The sequence below is a fragment of the Leucopleurus acutus genome, assembly GCF_964270905.1.
Source record: "Leucopleurus acutus genome assembly, chromosome: 2".
Classification (NCBI taxonomy): Eukaryota; Metazoa; Chordata; class Mammalia; order Artiodactyla; family Delphinidae; genus Leucopleurus; species Leucopleurus acutus.
Window position 1 is genome coordinate 153,565,937 of NC_139143.1, and position 27,867 is coordinate 153,593,803.

Below are 27,867 nucleotides of genomic sequence, written 5' to 3' on the forward strand. Positions count from 1 at the left end.
TGGCCAAGGGAATGGCACAACTGAAGCCTTGGAAGGCACAGAAGAGCATGGCATGGTCTGGAACTGTCAGTTTGGCATGAGGAAAGCATCAGATGCCTGTTAGCAGACAATAGGAAATGAGATTGGAGATGGAGGCAGGTCTTTGAGGACCTGATATTCACATACATAAATATCTTCTATGACCGCTGTTAATCCACCCTCTGGACGCCCTTAAGACCAGGCCAAAATTAGAGGCTCAAGGCAGAAAGGCATAGTGGGAAGAACGTGTACTCTGGATAGAAGATCTGGGTTTTATCCTTGGCTCTGTTACTTCCTAGCTGTGTAATCTTGAGCAGTGTAAAATGTAAAATGGGTATGGTGAGGGTGACACAATGATTGTGAACAAGTTTTGTAAGTTGTTGATAGTATATTATATGTCAAAGGAAAGGGGGGGGGGGAGAAAAATTCCAGACAATTCAAAGAGCCAGAGAAGTTATAAACTCATCCTATGTGGCTTTTAAAAAATAAAAATTTTATAGGCGTATTTTTGATTTACAATGTTGTGTTAGTTTCAGGTGTACAGCAAAGTGATTCAGGTATGCATATACATATATTCATTCTTTTTCAGATTCTTTTCCCGTATAGGTTATCACAGAATACTGAGTAGAGTTCCCTGTGCTATACAGTAGGTCCTTGTTGGTTATCTATTTTATATATAGTAGTGTGTGTATGTGAATCCCAAGCTCCTAATTTATCCCCCCTGCTGCCAGATTTCCCCTTTGGTAACCATAAGTTTGTTTTTGAAATCTGTGAGTCTGTTTCTGCTTTGTAAATAAGTTCATTTATATCATTTTTTTAAACATATATTCCTCATACGAGTGATACCATATATTTGTCTTTCTCTGTCTGACTTACTTCACTTAGTATGATAATCTCTAGGTCCATCCATGTTGCTGCAAATGGCATTATTTTGTTCTTTTTTATGGCCAAGTAATATTCCATTGTATATAGGTACCACATCTTCTTTATCCATTCCTCTGTCAGTGGACCTCTCACTGTTGTGGCCTCTCCTGCTGCGGAGCACAGGCTCCGGACGCGCAGGCTCAGCGCCCATGGCTCACAGGCCCAGCCGCTCTGCGGCATGTGGGATCTTCCCAGACCAGGGCACGAACCCGTGTCCCCTGCATCGGCAGGCAGACTCTCAACGACTGCGCCACCAGGGAAGCCCTGTGTCTTGGCTGTTGATGAAAGTTTTGATGTGGATGTGGATGAGGGAGACTGCACTGTCTTGGGACATCCCTTCAAACTAAGAGATAGAGCCTAGTTTGTCCCACACCTCCTTGTCCAACCCTTGCTCACCTCTCACAACTGCCCCCTCACTCCTTGCTGCTTCCTGGATGTGTGATGAGTGCATGACAATCAACCTCTTCTATTCAGAGGGAGTGAGAGCCTGCAGCAAAGTAATAGCTTGAGAAAACCCTTGTCCTCATGCCATTTGCATTCCAGTAGGGAGCCCAGGTGTTTGAGTATGTGTATATAGGTTTTTGATTTTTTTTAACTCTTGTTCTGATTCTGTATCCTATCAAAAATGTGCAATAATGCTTATGTCTAACTATATTAATAAATAGCCCTATTCTTATAGGAGACATATGATTGCATGGGAAATGTGTTTTTTTCACACAAATGGCCATGTTTAGGAAAACCCAACTTGTTTGAATCAAAATGTCATAACCTAAGACCATAGACCATCTGATAGCATCCCATTCTAACTGGGGACAAGTACCTAGGAGGCAAACATCCAACTCAAACTTGTAAGATGATGACACTCTCAATCTCAGGGAATGACCCACCCTCTACCCAGTCACCCAAGCCAGAAACCTGGGAATCAGCCCAAATTTTGGTCCCATACCCAGCACTGGCAATCTTACCTTCTAATGCGCCTCATATCTGTACCCATCTTCTCGTCCTCACTACCCTACTTTGATTCATAATCTTGTCTTTTTTTAATTAGTCTTCAGTTGGACTCTGACAAAAATGTCCCAGCCATTTCATTCCTTTGAGGCTTACAACCCCCAGTTCTTCCTCGTCACAGCCTCCAGAACAATCTTTACAAAAGGCACATGTAATCATGTTATACTTCTATAAACTACTTCTCTGGCTCTCCATTTTCTACTTTGCAGGACAAGCCCAACTCCTTCGTGGCTTGCAAGGCCTTCCATGAATGGTCCCTAGACTCTTCTCCAGCCCCTCTCCTCACCCCACTGCCCCTCCGCTCCATACCCTTCAATGGTGCCAAGCACCCGATAGTTCCCTGAACGGGCTGGGTGGGTTTTGGTCTTGGGGATTTTGCTCACACACTCCCTCTGCCTAGGATGCCTTTCTCTCTGCTGGCAGCTCCCCACTTTCTCACCCACTTGGTGAGAACCTTCTGGTCTTTCAACGCCTTGCTCAACAGCCTCCTGTTCCACAGTCTTCCCTGACCACCCAGCGAATGGATGTTTCCTTCAGCTGTCACTTCACCCCATCTTCACACACACCGCCCAGAGCACCGGAAGCCTTATGGACACTTAGGGGTGGGGAAGGGGGACAGGAGGAGAGAAGGAGTGAAGAGAGACAAGAGAGGAGGAGAGAGGGGGAGGTGGGAGTGGAGGAAAGAGCAAAGGAACTGCCATGGGATCCCTCCCTGTACTTTTCTCCTCCCTGCCTCTCCCCTCGCCACCTGCACCGAATAAAGCAGGTAGGAACCATCTTAGAGTTCTCTAGGACAAAGCGCATAATTTCGGCACGAATGCTGACACCCCTGAACGGTTCTTCGAAAAGCAGTGATATCTACACTACCGAATGGGAAGACTGCATTAGCTTGGAGATGTGGTTGCACTGCCGTCTTGCAGTATTTCCTCTCCCCACAGGGCCGTGCCAAGGTTAAGGCTGATGCACTCAGGTCTTAAAGGAGATGAGGTGGGAACGGCTGGCAGAATCTGTCCTCAGAGGCCACAGGAGGAGAAAAAACAAAAGAAAAGAGTGCAAAGCAGAAACATGAGGTGATTGAAAAATATAAGACTCCAGGGCATAAATGGGCTCTGAGAAGTCACCAAGTCAACTCTCTCAATGGGGCAGTTGAGGAGAGGAGAGGGTCTTCTCCAGAGTCACAGGCCAGGTTAGTAGCAGAGCCAAGATGGACTTCCTGGGAAGAAAGGAACTAACATTTCCTGAGGACAGAGCCCCAGCTCAGCAGTTAGAGATACATTATTAACTCTCTGGATCAGCGAGCAACCTCCTCTAGGAGACGCCTCTAAGCATTCAGACCACACGTATTTACTGAGCTCTTTTTTTTTTTTTTTTTTTTTTTTGCGGCACGCGGGCCTCTCACTGTTGTGGCCTCTCCCGTTGCGGAGCACAGGCTCCAGACGCGCAGGCTCAGCGGCCATGGCTCACGGGCCCAGCCGCTCCGCGGCACGTGGGATCTTCCCAGACCGGGGCACGAACCCACGTCCCCTGCATCGGCAGGCGGACTCTCAACCACTGTGCCACTAGGGAAGCCCTTACTGAGCTCTTAATACGTTCCTGGGGGTGCCCTAGTTTCATCAGCCTTTGATATATAATGAAGCAACATTAACTTTTAATTATGAAATTAAGATGTCCCTCAGCTCTCACAGGCTTAAATATCATATCATCTCAGTCCTTTTCTTGTTTTGTCTCATCTTCCTGCTCAGACTGGGCTTTCTGCAGGAAGGCCTGGCTTTTCCATTTGTATCTATGTCCACTCTAGATGCAGGAGTGAACACCTGGGGGGACCCCCAAGGGCGAGAATCAAGCAGAGGCTTTGGAAGCAGTGTGCTGTACGTTAGAATCCCAGTTCAGACCCTAACCTGCTATGAGATCTTGACAAGTCTGTCTCGGAGCTTCTTCTGAGAAACTAAGACCACGATCTTATTTACTTTAGTGAATTGTTGAGAAAATCAAATGAACTCATTGGTGTGAGAATGGTTTTTAAACTCTACAAATGTGCAAGATAATGGTTATTGTCAATAGATGTTCTATTGAACAAGGAAGAAATTTACATTTATGTAAGCTGGGTTCCCAAGCCCCTCTCACGTCTATGCTCCTATACCCCCTGCACCTGTCTTTGAGTCTTCCGTTGCACATGCAATTACTTTTTAAATGTCCATCTTCCCTGTAAAGTTTTGAACTCAGAGAGGTCCGTATCCCTGGTGCCAAGCACAGCACTTGAACGAAGTATCACTGTGTGACTGAAAAGAATGTATAGATTGTATAATCTGCCAGATGTTTGGCCAGGTGCAAAGCCAGTCACCGCATTCGACTTCATGGGAACCCTGTGAGGTTGGGATTATTATCCCCAATTTTTAGATGAGGAAACTGTGGTGCAGGTCATAAAGCCCACCCATGGCTAAGCTGACACTTGAAGCCAACTCTGCCGGATCCCAAAACCATGGAACTCTTGTGACTGCCCTCTTCTATCGTCATCATCATTGTCTCAGTCAACATGGGGGTCACCAATCACTGCTACAGTAAGCAGAAGACACAGGTCAGCAGTTCTTCTTTTGTTCTGGGAGGGTCTGTTATGAACCCAGACCGCTTGTGCTGAGTCTTTGTTCTCTCTCCCTTTTTCTAGGCAGGAGTGGAGGAGGGGAAGGAAGCCAAGGAAGGCTCCCTCCTGCCAGGCCAGACCTGGCTCTTCCCAGATCCTTGGAAGAGATGTAGAAATGCCTCCATTTACATGCACATCCTACTTTTCATTTCTAAGTAGAGTAGGACTGTAAGAGTAGAAAAATAATTTTACTCTTCACCTTGCTGCTACTGGTGCTTTCCCCCCCCACCTAAGCATTACTCTCGCAAATTTCCTTTGCCCTGAAGTTTATTCTGCTGAGGCCAAAGAGGCCACAGATGCAGAGGCTGGGTGTTCTGAATAGCTTAGAGTTGACAGCTTAGCCCTGGATCAGAAAGACGTGGGTTTGAATTGCAGCTCTGCCCCTTGTGAGCTCTTTGTCTCAGTTTGATAACAGTGCTTATGGCACAGGATTTTTATTACAAGACCATACGTAGGAAGCACTTAATAAATATCACCAGCTTTTGATGATGGGGTCATGGTTAAGAGCATGGATGGTAGAGCCAGACTGTTGGGGTCCGGCCAGTTACCGCTATCTGGTCTGGGGGATCCCTTGAAAGTTACTTAACCTCCCTATGCCTTAGTTTCCTCACTTGTAAATGACGTTTCTATCAGATAGGGTTGTGGGAGGGTTCGTGAGTGCCTGGCAGGTAGTAAGTACCATAGTGCTATTATTATCCTCCCTCCATAGCTCCGCTGGCTAGAATCTAGGCCCTGAGCCTCCTAACACCACGCCCCGCACAGCCCCTTTCTCTGAGTGCAGGGTACCTGGTCCGTTCATTCACTTACTTATTTTGTCACTCAGCAAATGTCCCTGATGACTTACTGAGTGCTGGGCCCTATAATACACCCTGGGGATGCAGAGGTGAGCCAGGCATGGTCCCAGCCTTTACCGGGTTCACAGACCACTCCCCCCCCCCTCCTTCTTAAAACCTTTCTTTTTCTCATGAAACCACACTGTCCTTTTTAATTCCTCCTTCTCTGGTCACTCTCCAGTCTCCTTTGCTTCTTCCTTTACCCAAAGTCTCAACCTTAGCAGGTCCCAGGCTCAATCCTGGGACCTCTTCTGGATCCACACTCTCCCCCAGTGACGTCAAGGAGCACCTCCACGCTAACGATGCCCACATTTACATCTCTAGTCCAGTCTTCTCCCCAGCGCTCCATTTTCATATATTTAACTGCCTACCTGACATCGGTATCTCACAGTCATTGCAAATGCAGAGATCCACGTCAGAACTCCCGAATTTCTCACCACCCTTCCAACTGGTCTGCATCCCAGTTTCCTCCATCTCTCTCCACAGCACCACTATCTGCTCAGTTGCTCAAGGCATAACCCCTTGACCCATCTTTGATGCTTCTTGCATAGAAACTGTGTGCAGGTCCTATAGAAGTGTGGCCAAAATATTTATCAGATATGTCCCTCTCTTTTCATCTCTACTGTCACCACTTCAATTCAAGCTACTATGATCTCTTAGGAGACACCAGCGCATCTGCTTCTACTCATGCGCCACTAAAATCCATTATCTACACCGCAGGCAGGGTAGTGTTTTCACAGCATTCCCCTACTGAGATGCTTCCACTGTACATAGGAGACACTCCAAACTCTGACTCTGGCCTGCAAGGCCCTGCGTGAGCTGGACCCTCTCCAGGCTCACCTCCAGTACTAATCATGATACAGCCATTGGCCTTTCCTCTGGTCTTTGAAAATACCACAGTCATCCTTGCTTCAGAGCCTTTATTTACCCAGAATTCTCTTGCTGGCCTCATTGAATGGCTTGTGGTTTTCATCCTTCAAGGCTCAGCTCAAATATCAGAAGCCTTTCCTGATCACACCACCTCAAGTAGACCCTCCCCCGTCCACTCACTTATTCACCATCCTGTGGCTCACCCCAGGCATTCCTAGCGTGCGTTACAATCTGCCGTCACCTTGCTTAGCTGCTGTTCATGGCAAGTCGTCCCCACCTGGAGGCCAGCTCCCCAAAGGCAGGAACCTCTTCTGTCTTGTTCACCCCGAGGTCCTGGAACATAGTGGGTTCATAGTAAATATTTGTTAAATGAATGAAAAAACTGGATGATAAACACCTTAACAGAAGAGTATTTTAAAAATCTGTGGGAGTCCAGAAAAGAGAGCTGCTGTCCCTGGGAGAGTAAAGGGAGGCTACACAGACAAGAGGCCGTTGGGCCTGTCAGTGAAAGATGAGAAAGAGGGGAGGGGGAGTAGGGAGGGGGGAAAGGGAGGGGGAGTAGGCACCCCCCCCGCCCCCCCACCCCCACCCCCCCCCCCGCCACAGGAGTAGCAGACACAGAAGCACAGAGAGGAGAACCTGCGTGTGCTGGGCAAGTTATGGGGCGGGGGGGGGGGGGGGGCGGGGGGGGGCGAGGGGTGGGTGTCAGCAAGGTTGGAGAGTAAAGAGAAGAGAAGCAGGAGACAAAGAACCATAGCTCGGGCTTCCCTGGTGGCGCAGTGGTTGAGGGTCTGCCTGCCGATGCAGGGGACGCGGGTTCGTGCCCCGGTCCGGGAGGATCCCTAAGTGCCGCGGAGCGGCTGGGCCCGTGAGCCATGGCCACCGGGCCTGCGCGTCCGGAGCCTGTGTTCCACGGCAGGTGAGATCTCAACGGTGAGAGGCCCGCGTACCGCAAAAGAAAGAAAGAAAGAAAGAAAGAGCCATAGCGCGTCCCCTCGGTGCCCTAGGCTGGCTGCCTGGGTTTCTTTTGTGGTTGTGCCTCCTTTTGTCCCCACTGATTCATTGCATGCTTTTTATTTTCTGTGGCAGGAATGTCAGTCCAGCCACACCCAGGGCGAGGAGAGAAGCCTTAACTGGGCCAGAGATCTAGGCTATGTGTGATAAAGGACATCATTTTGTCTCTTAGAGTCGCTCATTTGTTGTTGTTTTTTTTTTAATTAATTAATTTTTATTTTTGGCTGTGTTGGGTCTTCGTTGCTGCCCGTGGAGTTTCTCTAGTTGCGGCGAGCAGGGGCTACTCTTCGTTGCTGTGCACGGGCTTCTCATTGCAGTGGCTTCTCTTGTTGTGGAGCACAGGCTCTGGGCACACGGGCTTTGGTAGTTGTACCTCGTGGGCTCTAGCGTGCAGGCTCAGTAGTTGTGGCACACGGGCTCTAGAGTACAGACTCAGTAGTTGTGGCGCACTGGCTTAGTTGCTCCGCGGCATGTGGGATCTTCCCAGACCACGGCTCAAACCCGTGTCCCCTGCATTGGCAGGTAGATTCTTAACCACTGCGCCACCAGGGAAGTCCTGCTCAGTTGTTTTTAAGGAAATAATTCTCTATTTTTCTTAAAATTTCTCCTTCCTGCTTTAGGACACGCACCCTGACTTCCATAAGTATCTACTTTAACTTCTGAAAAACAGACGGGGAGATATTTTAGGTGATAATAAAAAAAAATAGATTTGGGGCTTTTTTGCCTAGGTCCATGGGGAAAGAGCTGCCTCGGGCAAATCTGAGCAGGGGAGTTGTCTGGAAGCTCTCTAACCCTCCTTGCTCTCCCCACCCCCCCCAACCTTTCTGAGAGGCTAAGCCTAAGCTTCCTTCCTGGGGTGAGGGCGATTGCCTTGCTGGACCGCTAGCTCCTGCGAGCACAGCAGGATGCCCGGCGTGGCTTGTAACCAGAGCCTGGGTTTGAGTCTCTCCACTTCCTGCTGCATCCACTGGGGCAAGTTACTTAAACTCTCTTAGCTTCAGCTCCCTCCTCTATACAAAGGGAACACTAAAGCAGTTTACCCTCCTCAACTTGTCCGTATCCCCACCTAAGCTTCAGTTTCTTTCTCATCTCCAAGCCTGAGATAAATCCCTCTGCCCTTCCTGGGTTGAGTTTCCCTTCTTTCATTGGCTTGAATATGTGGTCCACCCTGAAGTGCTGCCCTAACGTGGAGGACTCAGCCCACATGATAGCGCCAAGCTCAGGCTTTGGCTTATGCCACCTGATGTGAAGCAGGGAAGCAGCTCAGAATGTAGGGGAGAAAAACCCCAAGAAAATAAACCAAAAAAAACTAACCCGTTTCCTCCCCGGTGTCTAGGAGGAAGCAAACTCCATGCTAAATTATGTTCCAAATATGCCCTAAGGTAGTTTTAATTTTATTGGCACTGCTTTTAATTTACTCTTTAGGCCCCTGATTGCAGGATGAGCTGTTGGCTGCTGGCAAGGGGACAGCCCTTCATTGCTCGGTTTTAATTAAGTTTCTTAAGTTCAGAAGGAAAGAACAGAGATGCTGTCCCCACTTCTATTCTCAATCCCAAACTGTAATTAAGGGCCCTGAATTAGCTGCACACCCCTTGCTCTGACACAGCCACAGAAAAGTACCTCATTTGACTCCTGGAAAAACATTCAGGTGCAGCTGTTCATTCATTTAATTCACTCATTATTCAATCAATTCACTGATTCATTTTCTATTCATTCCCTTACCAGACCTCTAATGATAACCTACTATATACCAGGCCTTGCTCTGGTCCTGTGCATTTAAAAATTCAGCAATGTATGGTCCCTGCCCTGAAAGAGTCCACATTCTACTAGGAGATGGAGATAAACAAAGCATTATTATGCCATGTGGTCAGTGCCAGGAGAGAGAATTATGAGAGCACAGAGGGGGCTGCAACTCATCCCTGAAGGATAAAATAAGGCTATTTGATTTATATTTTGTACCAGTCGGACGAATACTATTAGGTGCTATAGCAAGCAATGCCCAAATCTCAGTGGCTTGATACCGTAAAGGTTCATCACAGTCTGATGCAGGTCAGGTGACTCGCCTGGCCATTTTCCTCTCAGTGTTGATTCAGCGACCTAACCTTTTTCCTTCTTACTACCTATCCTTTTTCCTTCTTACGATACCATTGTTTTTACATGTAGCTTCCATGCACAAGAGCAAGGATGTGGGTGACTGTGTACAAGTTTAATGGCCAGGCTTGGAAGTGACACTTGTTATCACTGCCCACATCCCATCTGATCCCAACCAAATATCAAAGTAGACTGGGAGATGTCTTCCATGGTCCAGGAAAAGGAAGTGGAACTGGTGAGCATCCACTTAGTTTCTGCCTTAAATATTAAGGTTGTGTCAGAGTTAGCCAGATAAAGAGATCATGTATTCCAGGCAGAGAAGACATTCATTGTGTGTAAATGTGGCGACAAAAGTCACAAGCATAGAGGTTTGAAGTACTCCAGGCAGCACTATAGGACTGTAGTGTAGAATATCAGACCAGAATTGGCAAGAGCTGAGACTAGACAGGGGCCAGATCACGCAGGACCTATGCAAATATATTAAGGAGTTTGGACTCTATCCTGTGAGCAACAGGGAATGGTAGAACAGTTTTAACTAGAGAATTTTATTTCTTTCTTTATTTTTGGTCGTGTTGCATGGCATGTGGGATCCCAGTTCCCCAACCAGGGATCAAACCGGCGACCCTGCAGTGGAAGCACAGAGTCTTAACCACTGGACTGCCAGGGAAGTCCCAATTTGTTTGCATTTTATTTTTTTATTTATTTAAAAATTTTTCTAAAAAAATATTTATTTTCCTTAATTTCTCTTTCTGACCTTTCGTTGTTAGTGTATAGGAATGCAAGAGATTTCTGTGCATTAATTTTGTATCCTGAAACTTTACCAAATTCACTGAATAGCTCTAGTAGTTTTCTGGTGGCATCTTTAGGATTTTCTATGTATGGTATCATGTCATCTGCAAACAGTGACAGTTTTACTTTCTGTCTTCCAATTTGGATTCCTTTTATTTCTTTTTCTTCTCTGATTGCTGTGGCTAGGACTTCCAAAACTATGTTGAATATTAGTGGTGAGAGTGGGCAACCTTGTCTTATTCCTGATCTTAGAGGAAATGCTTTCAGTTTTTCACCATTGAGAATGATGTTTGCTGTGGGTTTGTTGTATATGGCCTTTATTATGTTGAGGTAGGTTCCCTCTATGCCCACTTTCTGGAGAGTTTTTATCATAAATGGGTGTTGAATTTTGCCGAAAGCTTTTTCTGCATCTATTGAGATGATCATATGGTTTTTCTCCTTCAGTTTGTTAATATGGTGTATCACATTGATTGATTTGCGTATATTGAAGAATGCTTGCATCCCTGGGATAAATCCCACTTGATCAGGGTGTATGATCCTTTTAATGTGTTGTTAGCTTCTGTTTGCTAGTATTTTGTTGAGGATTTTTGCATCTATATTCATGAGTGATATTGGCCTGTAATTTTCTTTTTTTGTAGTAGCTTTGTCTGGTTTTGGTATCAGGGTGATGGTGGCCTTGTAGAATGAGTTTAGGAGTGTTCCTTCCTCTGCAAACTTTTGGAAGAGTTTGAGAAGGATGGGTGTTAGTTCTTCTCTAAATGTTTGATAGAATTCACCTGTGAAGACCTCTGGTCCTGGACTTTTGTTTGTTGGAAGATTTTTCACCATTGCAACAAAAAGAATAAAATACCTAGGAACAAACCTACCTAAGGAGGTAAAAGACCTGTACTCAGAAAACTATAAGACACTGATGAAAGAAATCAAAGATGATGCAAACAGATGGAGAGATATACCATGTGCTTGGATTGGAAGAATCAATATTGTGAAAATGACTATACTACCCAAAGCAATCTACAGATTCAATGCAATCCGTATCAAATTACCAATGGAATTTTTTTACAGAACTAGAAAAAAAAATCTTAAAATTTGTATGGAGACACAAAAGACCCCAAATAGACAAAGCACTCTTGAGAAAAAAAAAAAAAACGGACCTGGAGGAATCAGACTCCCTGACTTCAGACTCTACTACACAGCTACAGTAATCAAGACAATATGATACTGACACAAAAACAGAGATATAGATCAATGGAACAGGATAGAAAGCCCAGAGATAGACCCACGCACCTATGGTCAGCTAATCTCTGACAAAGGAGGCAATGATATACAATGGAGAACAGACAGTCTCTTCAATAAGTGGGGCTGGGAAAACTGGACAGCTACATGTAAAAGAATGAAATTAGAACACTCCCTAACACCATACACAAAAGTAAACTCAAAATGGATTAAAGACCTAAATATAAGGCCAGACACTATAAAACTCTTAGAGGAAAACATAAGAAGAACACTCTTTGACATAAATCACAGCAAGATGTTTTTTGACCCACCTCCTAGAGTAATCGAAATAAAACCAAAAATAAACAAATGGGACCTAATGAAACTTAAAAGCTTTTGCACAGCAAAGGAAACTATAAACAAGATGAAAAGACAACACTCAGAATGGGAGAAAATATTTGCAAACAAATCATTGGACAAATCTCCAAAATATATAAACAGCTCATGCAACTTAATATCAAGAAAACAAATGACCCGATCAAAAAAGTGGCAGAAGACCTAAATAGACATTTCTCCAAAGAAGACATACAGCTGTCCAAGAGGCACATTAGAAACTGCTCAACATTACTAATTATTAGAGAAATGCAAATCAAAACTACAATGAGGTATCACCTTACACCTGTTAGAATGGGCATCATCAGAAAATCTACAAATAATAAATGCTGGAGAGGGTGTGTAGAAAAACGGAACCCTCTTGCACTGTTGGTGGGAATGTAAATTGATACAGCCACTATGGAGAACAGTATGGAGGTTCCTTAAAAAAGTAGAAATAGAATTACCATATGACCCAGCAATCCCACTACTGGGCATATGCCCAGAGAAAACCAAAATTCAATAAGTCACATGCACCCCAATGTTCATTGCAGCACTCTTTGCAAGAGCCAGGTTATGGAAGCAACCTTAATGTTCATTGACTGAAGAATGGATAAACAAGATGTGTTACGTGTATACAGTGGAATATTACTCAACCATAAAAAGAAAAGAAATTGGGTCATTTATAGAAGAGACGTGGATGGACCTAGAGACTGTCATACTGAGTGAAATAAGTCAGAAAGAGAAAAACAAACATCGTATATAACACATATATGTGGAATCTAGAAGAATGGTACAGATGAACCAGTTTGCAAGGCAGAAATAGAGACACAGATGTAGAGAACAAGTGTATGGACACCAATAGCAGAAAGCGGGGGAGGGGGGCATTAGGTTGGATTGGGATTGACATATATACACTAATAGGTATAAAATAGATAACTAATAAGATCCTGCTGTATAGCACAGGGAACTCCACTTCACTGTACAGTAGAAACTAACACAACATTGTAAAACAACTATACCCCAATAAAAAAAATTTTTTTAATAAAAATATTTATTTGGCTGCGCCGGGTCTTTGTTGTGGCACGCGGGGTCTTTGTTGCGGCATGCGGGGTCTTTGTTGCAGTGTGCAGGATATTTAGCTGTGACATGCAGAATCTTTTAGTTGTAGTGTGTGGGATCTTTAGCTGCGACATGCAGGCTCTTAGTTGCAGTATGTGGGCTCTAGTTCCCTGCCCACGTATCAAACCTGGGCCCCCTGCATTGGGAGCATGGAGTCTTAACTGCTGGACCACCAAGGAAGTCCCTTGTTTGCATTTTAAAAGGTCGCTTTGAAGCAGCACAGAAACCAGGTCAGAAGCTATTGTAGTAGACTAAGAAAGAGATGGAACTCAAATCAGACATGGTCCCTATCCTCAAAGAGCTCATAGGCAGACAGACATACTTTTCAGCCAGATTACAGTAACAAGTATACAAGTATATCTATACAGTATTCAAGTATACTTATACAGTAACAAGTACTGACATCAAGGCCCAAGCAAGAAGCTGCCTGGAGAAGGAGGAATTTATTTTAACTGAGCATGAGAAGAAATCATAAAAAGTTTAAGAAAGCCATATCTCTTCTCTCTCATCCAACAGCCACTTTTAAAGATGGGGAAATTGAGGCACAGTGAAGAGCTGCTACTTATTCGTGGTCACAGATTATGTTTACATTAGAACCAGAGGTAGGAACTCTGCTCTGCCTTCCCTGCTCCATTCTAATGAACCAACATAAGTCTATAAAGCCAGTTTAGGCACAAAACATCATCAGGATGGTGAGGAAATTAGTATTTGTGGTCTTTGGCATTGCCAGCATAGTGCTGAATATGTGTAATGAAGAGGAAAAAGAACTAAGACTTCAAACTCAGACCCTATGCAGGCAAATTCCCTAGATCTTTTTCTACTCCAGGTAGACTTTAGACTCTCAGAGTTGGGAGGGGATCTTAGAAACTAAATAGTCCTTTAACATTGTTTTGAAGATAGTAGCCAATGCAGTTAGATACAAAAAAGAAATTAGAAGCATAAAAACTGGAAAAGAGGAGATAAAATTGCTAAGTGTATGTGGTACGATTGCAAACCTGGAAAATACTGCCCCCTTTATTCACCTCAGTCATCCTCACCTCCTGGCTGTTCCTTGAATATGCCAAGTACATACTTCTCCTTCTACCGGGAAGACTATTAACCTGATATCCTCAAGACTAACTCTCCTACTCCATTCAAGTCTCTGTTTTTCCAGAACCTCTATTACTTTCTATTCTCTTACTATGCTTTATTTGGTTCCATGGCATTTATACCTCCTGACATCTAGTATTTTTATTAATTGGTTTATTTGCTTTCTCTCCCATAGAATGTAAACTCTTTGAGATCAGGTGCTTTCTGTTGTGTTCATTGCTATATCCTAGTGCCCAGAACACTCCCTGGTGCATATTCCCAGTGCCTAGAACACTATATGACATGTGGTAGGTACTCAGTGGTTATTTGTTGAATAAGTAAGCAAATGAAAACTCAAAAAAATAAAATGAGAAATTATTATAAGAACTAATAGAATTAGTGAGGTGTCTGGGTACCTATTTAAACCATTGAAAATCAGAGCCTTTATATGTATAAAGAACTACCAGTTAGAAGATTTAATGGAAGAGATCATGTTTACAACAACAACTAAGAATATAAACTGCCTTGGCATCAAAAAGAATGTTCAGGGTCTATATGAAGAAAAAAAAAAAAGCTTTTACAACTTTCTGCTGCACCCAAAAGAAAATGGAATAAATGGAAAGTCAAAGCATATTCCTGGATCGGAAGCCTCAAAGTGATGAGTCTTGACAGGATTGGGGGAGCAAGGAAAATTAAAGAAGCTAATTACAAAGATTGTATAGAAAAATATGCAAGAAAATACAGGAAAATATGGGGAAAGAAGCATAATGAGGTGATACTAGCCCTCCAAATATTAACATACATTATAAGCTTAACATAATTAAAATTGTGTAGTACTGACACCTGAATAGACAAATGATCAGAAGAGAATAGAAAGTCCAACAATCAACCCAAATATATACAAGAAAGTTATATGGTAAAGATGGCTTTTCAAGTCAGTGGGGAAAAGATGCACAATTTGATACATGGTATGGGACAATAAAGTTTAACCCTTACCTCACATCCTACATCCATGTAAATTAAAATGAAATTTTTAAATATAAGAAGTGAAACAATAGAAATAATAGAAGAACCAATGAAAGAGTTCAACCCAGAAACCACAAAAGACTGATAAATCTGTCTAAAAAGTGAGCATTAAAAATTTCCACATGGAAAAAAAGTACTAGCAGATGTAAGGTCAAATGTCAAACGGAGCAAAAATGTTTTTATACTACACACAAAGGCTAATTTCTCTAGTATATAGTTTCTATAAATCAATAAGAAATAAAGCCCTGAAACCCAGTTTTTAAAATGGACAACGGAAATCAACAGGCAATTCATAGAAAAGAAAATGCTAATAGTTCCTAAATATGTGAAAAATAATAACCATATAATAAAAGATAATTGTACTAAAAGAAATTCAGATTAAAACTAATCTTAGATATCAGTTTCACCACCCAATTGGAAAGTATCAAAGAGTTTGATCACATCCATGTTTGCAAGATAGTCATGAAGCTGATGCTGTTATACTTTGCTAGGATTGTAAACTGGTCCTTCTAAGGAGGTCAGTTCATCAGTGTCGATCAGAATCACAAATGCACATAGGACCCAGAAATTCTACTTCTAGGAATTTATCCTATGTGTAACTGTATATGTGTGAAATGGTATTTATAACAGAGTCAATCACTAAGACTTTGTAACAGAAGGTTGGAAACAAATGTCTGTCAGTGGGGCACTGCCTAGTTTATATACGACTGTTTAAAAAAAATGAGGTAACCATGGACTGAGAAAGAATTCTCTCTAAGATATGTTGAGAGGGAAAAAAGTTGATCCAAACATTGTGTTTTTATTTTTTATTGTGTTTTTATCCCATGCGGCTGCAGGATCTTAGTTCCCCAAGCAGGGACTGAACCCAGGCCCTCAGCAGTGAAAAGCGCAGAGTCCTAACCACTGGCTCACCAGGGAATTCCCCAAATGACGTGTTTTTAGTGTGCTACCTTTTGTGCGCGTTGGGGCAAAGGGGGTAGGGGGAGGAATATCTACTTGTTGGTGTGTAAATGATCTCTGGAAGTTTGTATGAGAAACTGGTAATGTGAGATGCCTCTGGGGAGTGTGCCTGGGTGCCTGGAGGACAGGGGTAGAAGGGAGATTGTTCATTGTAAATTCTTTCATATCTTGTTGGCTTTTGAACCAGGTAAATCAATCAATATAATTCACTTTATGGTTATTTAAAGTAAAATCACATTAGGTGCCAGGTGTCAGGATGGGGCAGTGGAAGCCACTCCAGGCTGGTTTTCGGAGGAGCCAGGTTCTAATTCTTATTCCTTCACTAACTTGCTGGCTGACCTTAAGCAGGAAACCTCCCCACTCCGAGCTGATCTGGGAAATGTCAGAGAAACTGGTTTCGAATAGCTCCCACATCCAGAGATATAAACGGCCGTTTTTCCTTACCCATTTCTTAAGTCATCTCTCTACCACCTCCTTTCCTCTGCAGCTCATCAAAAGCTCAGAGGAAAAGACAGACAATTGAAGAAAATAAAATTGCAAAGAGGACTTTTATAGGGCTCCTGTTGATTCACTGCATATTCCACCTCCAAAGCTGAAAATGATGAGTTTAATATCACCCAGAGCTCCGCATCTTGTATCTCTCGGAAGGCAGCTTACGCCACCCAGAGAACTGGGAGCTCAGCAAGACGTGATCTTTCACTCCAAGTCTGAGGCAAATGAAATGACAGTCATGAGGCCCACATTCTAGAAGCAACATGGTTTTCATTTGGTCTTAACTTCGTTTGAAAGTGTCCCAAGGAGGGAGAATTCTTCCAAGCCTGGATTTTTCTTCTTTCCCAGGACTACATGCTAGAAAGCAGATGGAAAGGTGGCCAGGTCTTGCCATGGCTGTTTCTAGTCTTACCCATTAATGGTGATACGTTCACTGTGTCAAGGGTCAGGAGACCTCGGTTTCAGTCCCAGTTATTCCCATGTTACTCTCAGAAAGGACAGATATATAGGAAGAGAAAGTCAGATTTGAGGGACATTGAAGTTCTAAGGGCCTGAAAATTCCCCCGTTCCTGGCAGTCGATTGCAGTGTCTGGAATGATCCCTCTGGGTGGTTTAGTCATTCACTCTGCATCCGGCTACTGAGCATCCTTCACGGACAGGCACCGGGTGCTTTCCAGGCGATCCCCCTACCTTCGGGGAGCTCATAAATGAGAAGGTTAACAAATAACAGTGCATCAAGCTAGGGAGTGCCTTAAATACATGTGAGCAGAGAGCAGAGAGAGACTGGTCACAGTTACCTTTATAGACAACAAGGTTATTTTTTCCCATATACTATGTATTATTGGGGGGTAGGTGTGGCATCATGAAGTGAGGTTAAATAAAAGAATTAACTAAGATGTCCTATGTAAAGCTCCCAGAATGGTGTCTGGCATGCATTAACTATGCAGTAAATGATAGTAATGATTATCGCTGAGTTGGATTCCCACTCTAACTCTCTGAGGTTGGAATTAAAATACCCATTTTTCAAATAAAAGTTTCAAAGCGGGTACATGATTTACCCCAGAATCCCTCAGCTAGAAATGGCCCACTTGGGGCAAAACCATTAGCAGGCCCAATTTAAATACAATTATGTCACCTGAAGGTGTTTCTCATTAATCAGAGAAACAAATTCTGCTAATGCCTTTAGTCATGAATGTATTAACAGTTCTGGGTAGGTAGCATCACTTCAGAAGACCTCTAAAGAAGGCTGCTAATGGTAGCGCTCTGAGACCCTGAAGGTGGATGGTGTTAAAAGTAAGGAAAGGGATTTCCCTGGTGACGCAGTGGTTAAGAATCCGCCTGCCTGTGCAGGGGACACAGGTTCGAGCCCTGGTCCGGGAAGATCCCACATGCTGCAGAGCAACTAAGCCTGTGCTCCACAAATACTGAGCCTGCACTCAAGAGCCGTGAGCCACAACTACTGAGCCCGTGCTCCACAACAAGAGAAGCCACGGCAATGAGAAGTCCACGCACCGCAACGAAGAGTAGCCCCCGCTCACCGCAACTAGAGAAAGCCCGCGCACAGCAACAAAGACCCAACACAGCCAAAAATTTAAAAATAAATAAATAAATATATATATTAAAAAAATAAAAGTAAGGAGAACTTGATCCTTGCTACTCTCAACCCCTCCAATCACATTGCAGATACTTGCTACATCTGAAGAGACATAGGGCTAGCTCACAAGGAAATTGTGTGTGTGTGTGTGTGTGTGTGTGTAAGGCATACTCTGTGGCCCCGATGTCTCACTTGTTATCCTTTCTCTCAACAGAAAACAAGCCTGGAGTTTTATATTGACATCCATGCCCACTCCACCATGATGAATGGCTTCATGTATGGCAACATCTTTGAAGATGAGGTGCGGTTCCAGAGGCAGGCCGTCTTCCCCAAGCTCCTCTGCCAGAATGCCGAGGACTTCTCCTACGTGAGTGAAGAGTTTTCAGTCAGGCAGCCCCAGCTTCCCTCCCCAAACTGCCCCCTCCCTCCCATCACCACCCTGTCTTTCCCCTCACTCAATTCAGTTTGATTTAACATTTCACAGAACACCTACTCTGCTCTGGGTCTTGCGTGGGTGATAAAGATAGAGGTAAACAAGCTCTGCCTGTACCAGCAAGCAGCTCATCACCCATCAGGGAGGGAGACTCTCTGAAAAGACAGTGCTTGGTTTGTCCGAGGAGCTGACATTGGTTTCGTTGATCCGATTCCAGCGCTAACAAGAGAAGAAACTCACTGAGCATCTCCCAGCGCCAGACCCTGGCCCAGGGTCTGCTTTCACAGACCTTTGGCCTTCATTCTGTTAGAAGGAGCCTAACATGTCTGCTGACGGGGGTCATATGTCCACCATCCTCTTCCTCCATAGCCCTTTCTGGGCCCCAATTTCTTTGTCAGTAATTTGTGGGTGATAATTTTTTGCCTTGCCTGCCTCATAAATTCCTGGGAGGACACATGCAATAATAGATATGAAAGTACTTTGCAGGCAGTCAAGATCTCAACAGACTCCAGAGACTGTTGTTACTACCCCCTTACATGCCAGGAAGGACTGGAGAGGCTGTGGACTGGCAGTTAGAATAATTTGCAGCAAAAAGGAATATTGAGAAATGGCAGGGAAGATAAGGAGGGGAATCAACCTGTGGTGGAAGCAGACTTGGGCAAGAGTTTTTGCACATTTTTCTTTGTTTTGTTACGAAATCTCTGAGGCCTGTTATTTCCGTGTGGCCAGAGGGGGCGAGGCCCACAAAGGGCATGGTAATTTTTGAAGTTGATGAGCCGAAAACGTGCCTGCTCGTTGCTTCAGGCCTAGACATTAGTGGAGGGAGGATGAAATTCTCCATGAGGTAAGATGCTTTGAATCCCAGCATCTTGGAATGCCCCAGCAGGAAAGGAACTGGGAGACTATTTGGCCCAATCCAACACTTTATACCCAAGAGACACTTAAAGCCCAGAGAAGTTGGGGATCTAGGGCAAGGTCCCTCAGCATTTGAAACAGGTAGAATGAGATGACTGCTCATTGGTAGCCTGGGGATAAAAACAGCCGTGCTTATTTCTGTGCAATCTCTGGAGGATGGCCAACGCTTGTCTTTTTGAAACCACTCCAGTTTCAGAGCAGAGTGTGGTCTTCTGGAGGAGACCCTGGGAGACTGTGATTCTCCAGGAGGCTGGGCCACAGACTTCAGAGACCCTCACAGGGGTGAGGTTTCCAGGGTCTACAAAAAGGGTGTAGTCTAGGAGCTTTATTTCTGGCCTTGCCTGATGGAGTTCCTGCATTGCAGCCTCCTTAAGAGCTTAGGGCTTGGGTCACAGTCATCTATCCTAGTCCAGCCTCTGTCTCCCCTCTTCTCTGATTCTCAGTACCCAACTCTAGAATGAGAGAGTTGGATTTCACTACATGAGCTTCAACTTCAACAGTCCTTTCTGATCTGAGACTCTAATTTTCTGATCCTTTCCTTTACGTCAAAAGGCGCACACACATACGTACACACAGCTCTCTTTCTTTCAGCGTCTCTATATCTGTCTTGTTTTGCTGTTTTCTTTCTCCCTCTTTCTCCCCACCCCCTTTTCCTTCTTCTCTTATATTCTGCTGAACAGGCATGCCTTCTCTTATTAAAACCAGGTTCTTCATTTACTGCGATTTCCATGGGTTAGCATAGAAAGCCCTTCTAACCACAAGTGAACTGACCCTCACAGCTCTGTAAAAGAGATGTGATTTTTACCACCGCTTTACAGATGAGGAAACTGAGGCAATAAGGCTAGTTGCCTAACATCTCACACACTTTTGAAGAGAGGACTTGAAATGCGGACCTGCTGGCTCTTTCCTCTCTATCCACTGTGATGGGGGTAGTAGACACCCAAGTAAAGAAGAGCCGTGATCCCTGTGCTCTGGTGATGCTGAGCATGAGTTCAGCTGTCCCTAACGGAGGGGGAGCTTTGTGAAGGAGGGTTGGGGTGTCTGGAGTCACTTAGTCCTTGTCCAGGCCTGTGTCACTTACTATGAACTTCCATTACCTCACCTTAGAGGGGAAACATTACGACACCCCTGTCGAGGGGGTGAAGCCTAAATGAGATACTATATGGGAAACAATATCATGAAGTTGAAAGCAGTGCCCAAATTTCAGTCTTGATTATCGTAATATCATCCTTATTCTCTGTCTACTTTTCCTTGCTCCCTCTGTCCCCATTCAGATTCCCACAAATCTTTGTTAAATGGCGGTTACCATGCCCTAAGAACTGCGCTAGGTGCTTTCATTTAATTGTTTGTCTATTTAATCCATCCTTACAATAATCTTGCAAAGTGGGAGTCACATCCCACTTTTCAGATGAGGAAGCTGAGATCCAGAGGTGCTCGCTCAAGGTCCCATAGCCAGCAGGTGTCCAGCCCTGATTCTCTCCTCCCTTCTTTGTCTCTCACAGTCCAGCACGTCCTTTAACCGAGATGCCGTGAAAGCAGGAACTGGCCGTCGCTTCCTCGGTGGGCTGCTGGACCACACTTCGTATTGCTACACCCTCGAGGTTTCCTTCTACAGCTACATCATCGGTGGCACCACGGCCGCTGTGCCCTACACGGAGGAAGCCTGTATCCTTCGCAGGTCCCCCCCACCCCCCAGCCCTGGGCCAGCTCGCATCCAGCTGAAAGTACCCAAGTCCGCCAGGATTTACCAAGCAGGTCAGGAATTTGGTCTCCAACTCAGGTGAGGGCTGAGACTCTGGGGTGAGGATGGACATGACTGGTTCTGCTGGTGTCATCTCTGGATTGTCCTGTTTGCTCTGTGCCCTCCTAAAGGACACCCCCCTCCATCTGCCTGTGCTATGCCTCAAGTCTTCCTCGGGCGCTTGGACCCATGGCCTTCCCATACCTGTGTTGCTCCCCTCTCTCTCTCCCCTCTGTCCCCTCACAAAGGAGTGAGTCTTCCATTGTCTAAAGTATGTAAGTACACAGGCCAGATGCTCATCCCGGGGCTGCTAAGGAAGACTTTGACAGTCTTGGCCCCTCCTTCTCACCCTGAACATGTCTCTCTCTCTCTTTCTCTTTTTTTTTAAATTTTTTATTGGAGTAGAGTTGATTTACATTAGTGTGCCAATCTCTGCTGTACAGCAAAGTGACTCAGTTATACACATACACACATTCTTTTTTTAATATTCCTTTTCATTATGGTTTATCCCAGGAGATTGGATAGAGTTCCCCATGCTCTACAGTAGGACCTTGTTGTTTATCCATTCAGAATGTAATAGTTCACGTCTATTAACCCCAAACTCCCAGTCCATCCCTCTCCTTCCCCCGCTCCCTCTTATCAACTATACGTCTGGTCTATTGACCATACGCCCATCTCTCTGTGCTTATGCCCCCGCCCTTTGTCTTCCGTCTGTGCACACTTTCCCTTTCGCTTGTCTGTACCCGCCTTGTCCCCTCTACTTTTATTTATTTATTTATTTATTTATTTATTTATTTTTGGCTGCGTTAGGTCTTCGTTATTGTGCGCGGTCTTTCTCTAGTTGCGGCGAGCGGGGACTACTCTTCGCAGTGGTGAGCAGGCTTCTCATTGCGGTGGCTTTTCTTTGTTGTGAAGCATGGGCTCTAGGTGCATGGGTTTCCATAGTTGTGGCACGCAGGCTCAGTAGTTGTGGCTCACAGGCTCTAGAGCACAGGTTCAGTAGTTGCGGCGCATGGGCTTAGTTGCTCTGCGGCATGTGGGATCTTCCTGGACCAGGGCTCGAACCCGTGTGTCCTGCATTGGCAGGCGGATTCTTAACCACTGTGCCACCAGGGAAGTCCCCATCCCCCTCTCCTTCTGTCTGTCCCTCCAACTTCGCCTTGTGTTTTTCTCTCCTTACTTCATGTGATGTGTTCCTCCCTCTCCTCCTCCATCTTCTCTCCTTTCCCCACCGTCGTTTCCTCTCTGTCTCCCCTTAGCCTCCCTCCCTGCCTTCCTGCTCGTCCTCTGTGCGTCTTTCTCTCTGCCTTTGCATTTCCTTTGCCAACTCGCTTTTCCTCTTGGCTTCCTCATAAAATGTCCCCGAAAACCCCCAAGCCTGTCATGATGAAATTAGAGGTCGCTTTCTAGCTTGCTTGATTTTTTTAGGGATTATTTAGTAATTCTAGTTTCCTGAGTATTGATTTTCGTTTCAAGGTCAGTACATAAGGGTTGTGACAGATTGTGACAGTTTCTGCTTTTCTTTACTTTTTGTTTTTGGACTGACCCATTTCTCCTTTCTGAACACTTAGTTTTCTCAGAGAAAGAATTATAGTTGATGGAAAAGAAAGCGAAAGGATAATATTAACTCTCTATATACAAACTCTCTCTCCCCCAGAAGTGGAAGTGCTCCTTTCAGCCTTGATTGAACCCTTGCAGAGTGTTTGTGGAGTTCTTACCACACTCTGTGCAGGAAAACTTCCTTTCTGGTCGAGACATGACTTAGCACTAGTCCACACAGCTGGTTGCACCCTCGTGGCTCTGGGGGGTCCAGTAACCTAGCTGGGGACATGGGGGCAGGGTGATGGCCTCAGAGGGAGGGGCGAGCAGTAGGCAGACGAGGTGTTAGACCAGTGTTCCAGATCCAGTACCTCACTGGAGAGACTGTGGTAAGAACTGAGGGAGAGTCCCCCCGCCGCCCAGTCACCAAGACTGGGACAGTCACCTTGAAGTCTGCTTTAATAACTACCTGGCTCACCGGTCAATGGAGTAGGCTCTGCTCTGCAGCAGAGGACCCTTGGTTTCCAAAGTCCTGGCCATCTCTATGTGCCACACTGCCCCCATACACACACACACACACACACACACACACACACACACACACACACACACACACACACACACACACGATGGTGTGCGGCCCATTGCTTCCCCAGGATCCGCTAACTCCTGTGCTCCACGCATACGCACATTCCGTGCTGCCCCTGCCTAGCTTGCCCCTGACGTGGTGGCAAAGGGGACAGAGGGAGTTGTCTGAAAGAAGAGTTTGAGCATGCGCACCAAAGGTATCCCACATGTGAGCCTTATCTCAATGAGATAAGGGTCCCGCCAGGTGTGGCCTGCACTTAGTTTGTGGCTGATTTCTGATGTCCAGTTTGATGGGTTCTCCTACCCTATCTCAGCACCTCCAACATGCTTTTGTGTTAGAAGCAAATGTTTCTCTCAGTGGAAGGCCCCTCCCTTGACCCAGGCCCAGGGTTTCCTCCCCTCAACGCCCAATCCTCATTCATCAAAAGTAAGTACACCATTAGCACATGCCAGGTATCCTACTAGGCACTGGGGTAAAATATTGACCAAGAAGCCATGGTCCCTGACTCACAGAGCTTTTGGTCTATCTGAGGAGCCGGAAAAGGAGAGGCAGTTATAATCTGTGGGGAAAGTTCTGTGGTGGAGGAATTCCAGAGAGCCATGGGGAATGTTCATTTAAATATATATATTGAGTGTCTGCCATAAGCCAGATGAAGCTCTAGGCACAGGGGATGTGTAGCAGGGAACATACTGAAGACAAAAATGTCTGCATATGGGGGTAGGAGGAGACTCAAACACAGTTTCGGGAAGTCAGGGAAGGCTTCCCGGCGGAAGAGACATCTAAGCTGAGTTTTTAAGACTGAGTAGAAATTAGGCAGATTGCTTGGGGTGGGTCATTGTAGGGAGGGCATTGCAGACAGAAAGGGGAGGAAGGAAGGTGGACTGTTGGAGCTGTAAGGGGTCGGGTATGGCTGAAGGACTTCAGATGCAGGAGATGAGACCAAAATGGCAGTCTGTTAGGAATTTAAATGGTAAGGACTGTGAAGAGCAGTAGAAGGGCTTTAAAGAGCAGTGGGAAGCCCCTCTGGCTGCAGTGGGAAGGTTAGATTGGAGGGGCCAAGGCTGTAGACAGAGACACACTAGGAGGCCGTTATGACAATCCAGGTGGGAAATGACTCAAGCCTAGACTTGGGTGGTGCTGTGGAATATTTAGAATGTGGCACTGAGAAGACTTGGGAAGTGATTGGATGGGGATGTCGGTGGGGACCAGAAGCCAGCGTTTGGAAGGGGTTAAGGGTGATGGGTAGCGAGGCTGTGCAGGAGCTGAACAGGCCGCGGTGCTGTTGGGTCACCCCATCTTATCTGTCATCTAGGGGACAAGAAGAGGAATCTGGAGTTTCTCCAGAGAAGTGCAGGCCAGTTCAACACACATGAGTGTGATTTAACCTGGTTCTTGTTTGAAATGCATTTAAAAAAAAAAAAAAAAAAACAGAGGGAGACTTCAGGCAGACAGATTGTGATCTTTGTTGGCTGCTGGCTCTGTGTCCCAATCAGAAAAAGAAATTACATGGTCTGATAGGAATGGCAATATGGTCTGGGAGGAAGTGTCCTCTAGACTGGGAGTCAGGAGACCTGGATCTGATGACAGCACCAACATCATCCCACCCTTCGGCAATCCTCCAGCCGCCCTGAGGTAAGCTTCATCACCCTCACAAAGGCAACCAAGAACCTTCCTGCTTTCTTAACCCCTGCTGTGGGAATAATATTCATGAAAAGAGAGCAGACTTTCAATTGAGACAGATCTGGATTTGAATCCAGGCTCAGCCATTTACAGGATGTGTCACCACGGGCAAGTTATATAGCCTCACTGTGTCTCAGTGTCCTTGTCTGTAAGAGGAGGACCTAGTAACACTCAACCTCACTAAGTTGCAAGGAGGTTAAATGAAATAATATATATGAGTGTGCACCATAAGCTTTAAATATTAAGCAACTATTGGTTAAAACATCGAAGAGGTTTACGTGACTATGAATGAGGACCCGCATTTATGTTAAAGAAGGTTGTCAGGGCTGTGAGAGCAAAAGACCAGGGGCTGTGTTGGTAGGGTACGTGGGGCAAAAGGCCTTGGTGGGATCACCGTAATGGAGGACCTGGACCTCAGAACGCCATGTGGTTCACACAGCGAGTGGGTATGTGCAGTTCCCATGGTGAGGGGTTTTAATTCTGTCATCCAGAGTATGCCCTTCCCAGCATCAGGGTCCATGAAGGCCAAATTAGCTAGCCAGAGGATGCTGGGTGAGAGGAAGACCAGAGGAGAGCTAGGGGAGGTGGAGAATCCTGAGGGATATTTCACCAAGGCCCACAGAACCTTCCAGAACATATGTATCTGTTGGTTTAATTTTTCTCCCTGGAAAAGCAGCAGCTAAACATTATCAGGGTCTTGCTCTCTGGCTCTCCTCCCCACTACATCAGGGTAGTATAGCCATAGACACTGATGCTTCCCTAGCTGTGTGACCTTGGGCTGGTTATCTCACCACTCTGAGCCTGTTCCCCCATTTGTAAAATAAAAATAATAATACTCACTTTGGGTGAGGCTTATCGGGGTAGCGAAAAGATGCAATATATCTCCAGTCCCCTTGCACTGCCTGGCAGCTGATAGGAACTCAACAAATGTTCCTCTGTCACCACTTTTCTCATCTCCATGCAGCCTGCATGACTTTCCTTCCACTGGTTGAATCTTCAACCCGATGATCTGTCTTTGAATCCAGCAACCGGGGCTTTGAATCCTGATTCCATCACCATTACTGGGTAGCCTCAAGCAGGCCCTGTCCCTTCTCTTAGGCTCAGTGTCTGATACTTCCTACCTGTCAGAGCTGCACAATGAAACTATATGTGGACTTGTCTGTATTCTGGTTCCTTCCAGCTCTAATATTCTAAGATTTTTCTGATTCTAAAATTTAAAATTTTATAATTCCCTGTTTAGATGAATTTATGATATCAAGAATCCACAGTTGTGTTATGTCTGAGTCTTAAGACTGAGTGACCCCATGAGCATGAGTTTCAGTCCAGTAGGGAAAATCAGCACAGAAATGTCCTGGACAACTGATCAAGCCAAGACGATAGCTATTTTCATTCTTTTAGTTAAAGGGTTCTTAATCGAGGGCTTTATGGATGGGCTTCAAGAAGAGCCTATGAACTGTCTAAAATTTATGCAAAACTGTGAGTACAAATGTGGAGTTCATTTTCTGGGAGGAAGACTTCTAACTTTCAACAGAATCTAAATGAAGCCATCCTCAGAGGCTGCTGCCCTGGCTGGTGGTCTCTGTTCAGGTTGTAGCAAGAATACAGCTCTGGTCAGAGGCGTGGGTGTGAGTTCCGCTCTCTGTCATTCTAGCTGAGGACCCTAACTCAGTTATTTAACCTCAGTTTCTTCATCAGGAAAGTGCAGATAATGATTATTTACTTCACAGTGTTGTTTGGAGGGTTACGTGAGAGAAAGCGGATAAATGACTGGGCATATACTCAGTGCCATTAAATATTAGCTCCCTTGCCTTTCCTTCCTGTGGTTTGTTGTTTCTGTTGTTGTTGTGAAATGATAAATTCCTGAGAATTTTGGACCATTCTTCAGAAACCTTATTTACATTTTACTGGCCTGCCAAGTAATAAATATGCTCTGTTCAAACAATTTAAAAAAAAAAAAGAGAGAGAGAGAGAGAGAAAGGCTAAACTGGAATCATAAAATAACCCAGAGTTTCTCTGGCCTTTGTTTATGGTCTGGTTACAAGCCAAAAGGAAATAGCTCTTTGACATAATGGATGAGAAAAACATTGGAAACAGAGACCTTGGGTCCTAAGCAGACTGTTTTCCACACAGACTTATAGCTGTGGACACCTTGAAATCAGAAAATGCCGTCTCTAGGAGAAGGGAACGGCTGCTGTAGCCAAGACGAAATGCAGAGCTTTAGAACTCAGTTAGTTATCTTGGTCTCGATTCAGAGCCCACTATGTGCCTTGTACTGAGTCCTCTGAAACATACGGCAGACATTAAAGATACCATTTATATACTCATCCATCCCACAAAACTCGCTAGACACTAGAAATAGGCAGATGAATAAGGCATGGTTCCTGCCTTCAAGAAGGAGACAGTTTTGAGAGGAGGGAAAAAGGTAGAGACAGCAGCACAGAGGGATAAACGATCAGGCAGAGGGAAGCTCTGCTGGTTGGGGATGCACATGGGAGCCATCTAACCCTGCAGGAGCGGTGAAGAAGGAGAAGGAAGAAGGACTTCCTGGAGGAGGAGTAACTAGGGCTCAGGCCTCCAGGGTGGATGGGATGCAGGCAGCAGAAGCAGGGTAGAGCCGCCTTCCTGGTAGAAGGAGACATACAGGAGAAAGCCCAGATGCCAGAGAGAGGATGTGCATCCAAAGTATTGGAAGGAAGTTGGAGTTGGGCCAGAAACAGTAGGTGATAAAGAAATATAGGCAGAACCAGACCACGAATAGAAGGAGAAAGATTTGTGAGCTATGTAACAGGTACATTAAACAAGAAAGAGCGTACAATTATAAAACATGTTTTGTCTCCCATTGACCCTGCACATAGATGCGTATAGATTCTACATCTAGATCTAGAGATATAAAAGCTCTTACAAACCCCAAGGCTTTCTAATCACTCTCGGGAAATTAA

The 27,867-nt window shown here is 45.1% G+C and overlaps 1 protein-coding gene across 2 annotated transcripts in view; it reads left to right on the forward strand.

Annotated features, from left to right (window-relative positions):
* The window catches only part of AGBL4 (AGBL carboxypeptidase 4), a gene marked incomplete at both ends in the record, with an annotated part of 1,417,540 nt that overhangs the window by 1,327,949 nt on the left and 61,724 nt on the right, over positions 1–27,867 (forward strand). For both annotated transcript variants that reach the window (XM_082833557.1, XM_082833556.1), the window contains 2 exons: positions 18,246–18,398; positions 20,882–21,044. In XM_082833557.1, coding sequence (XP_082689683.1) covers positions 18,246–18,398; positions 20,882–21,044 — 316 coding nt within the window. The remainder of the gene's footprint in view (positions 1–18,245; positions 18,399–20,881; positions 21,045–27,867) is intronic.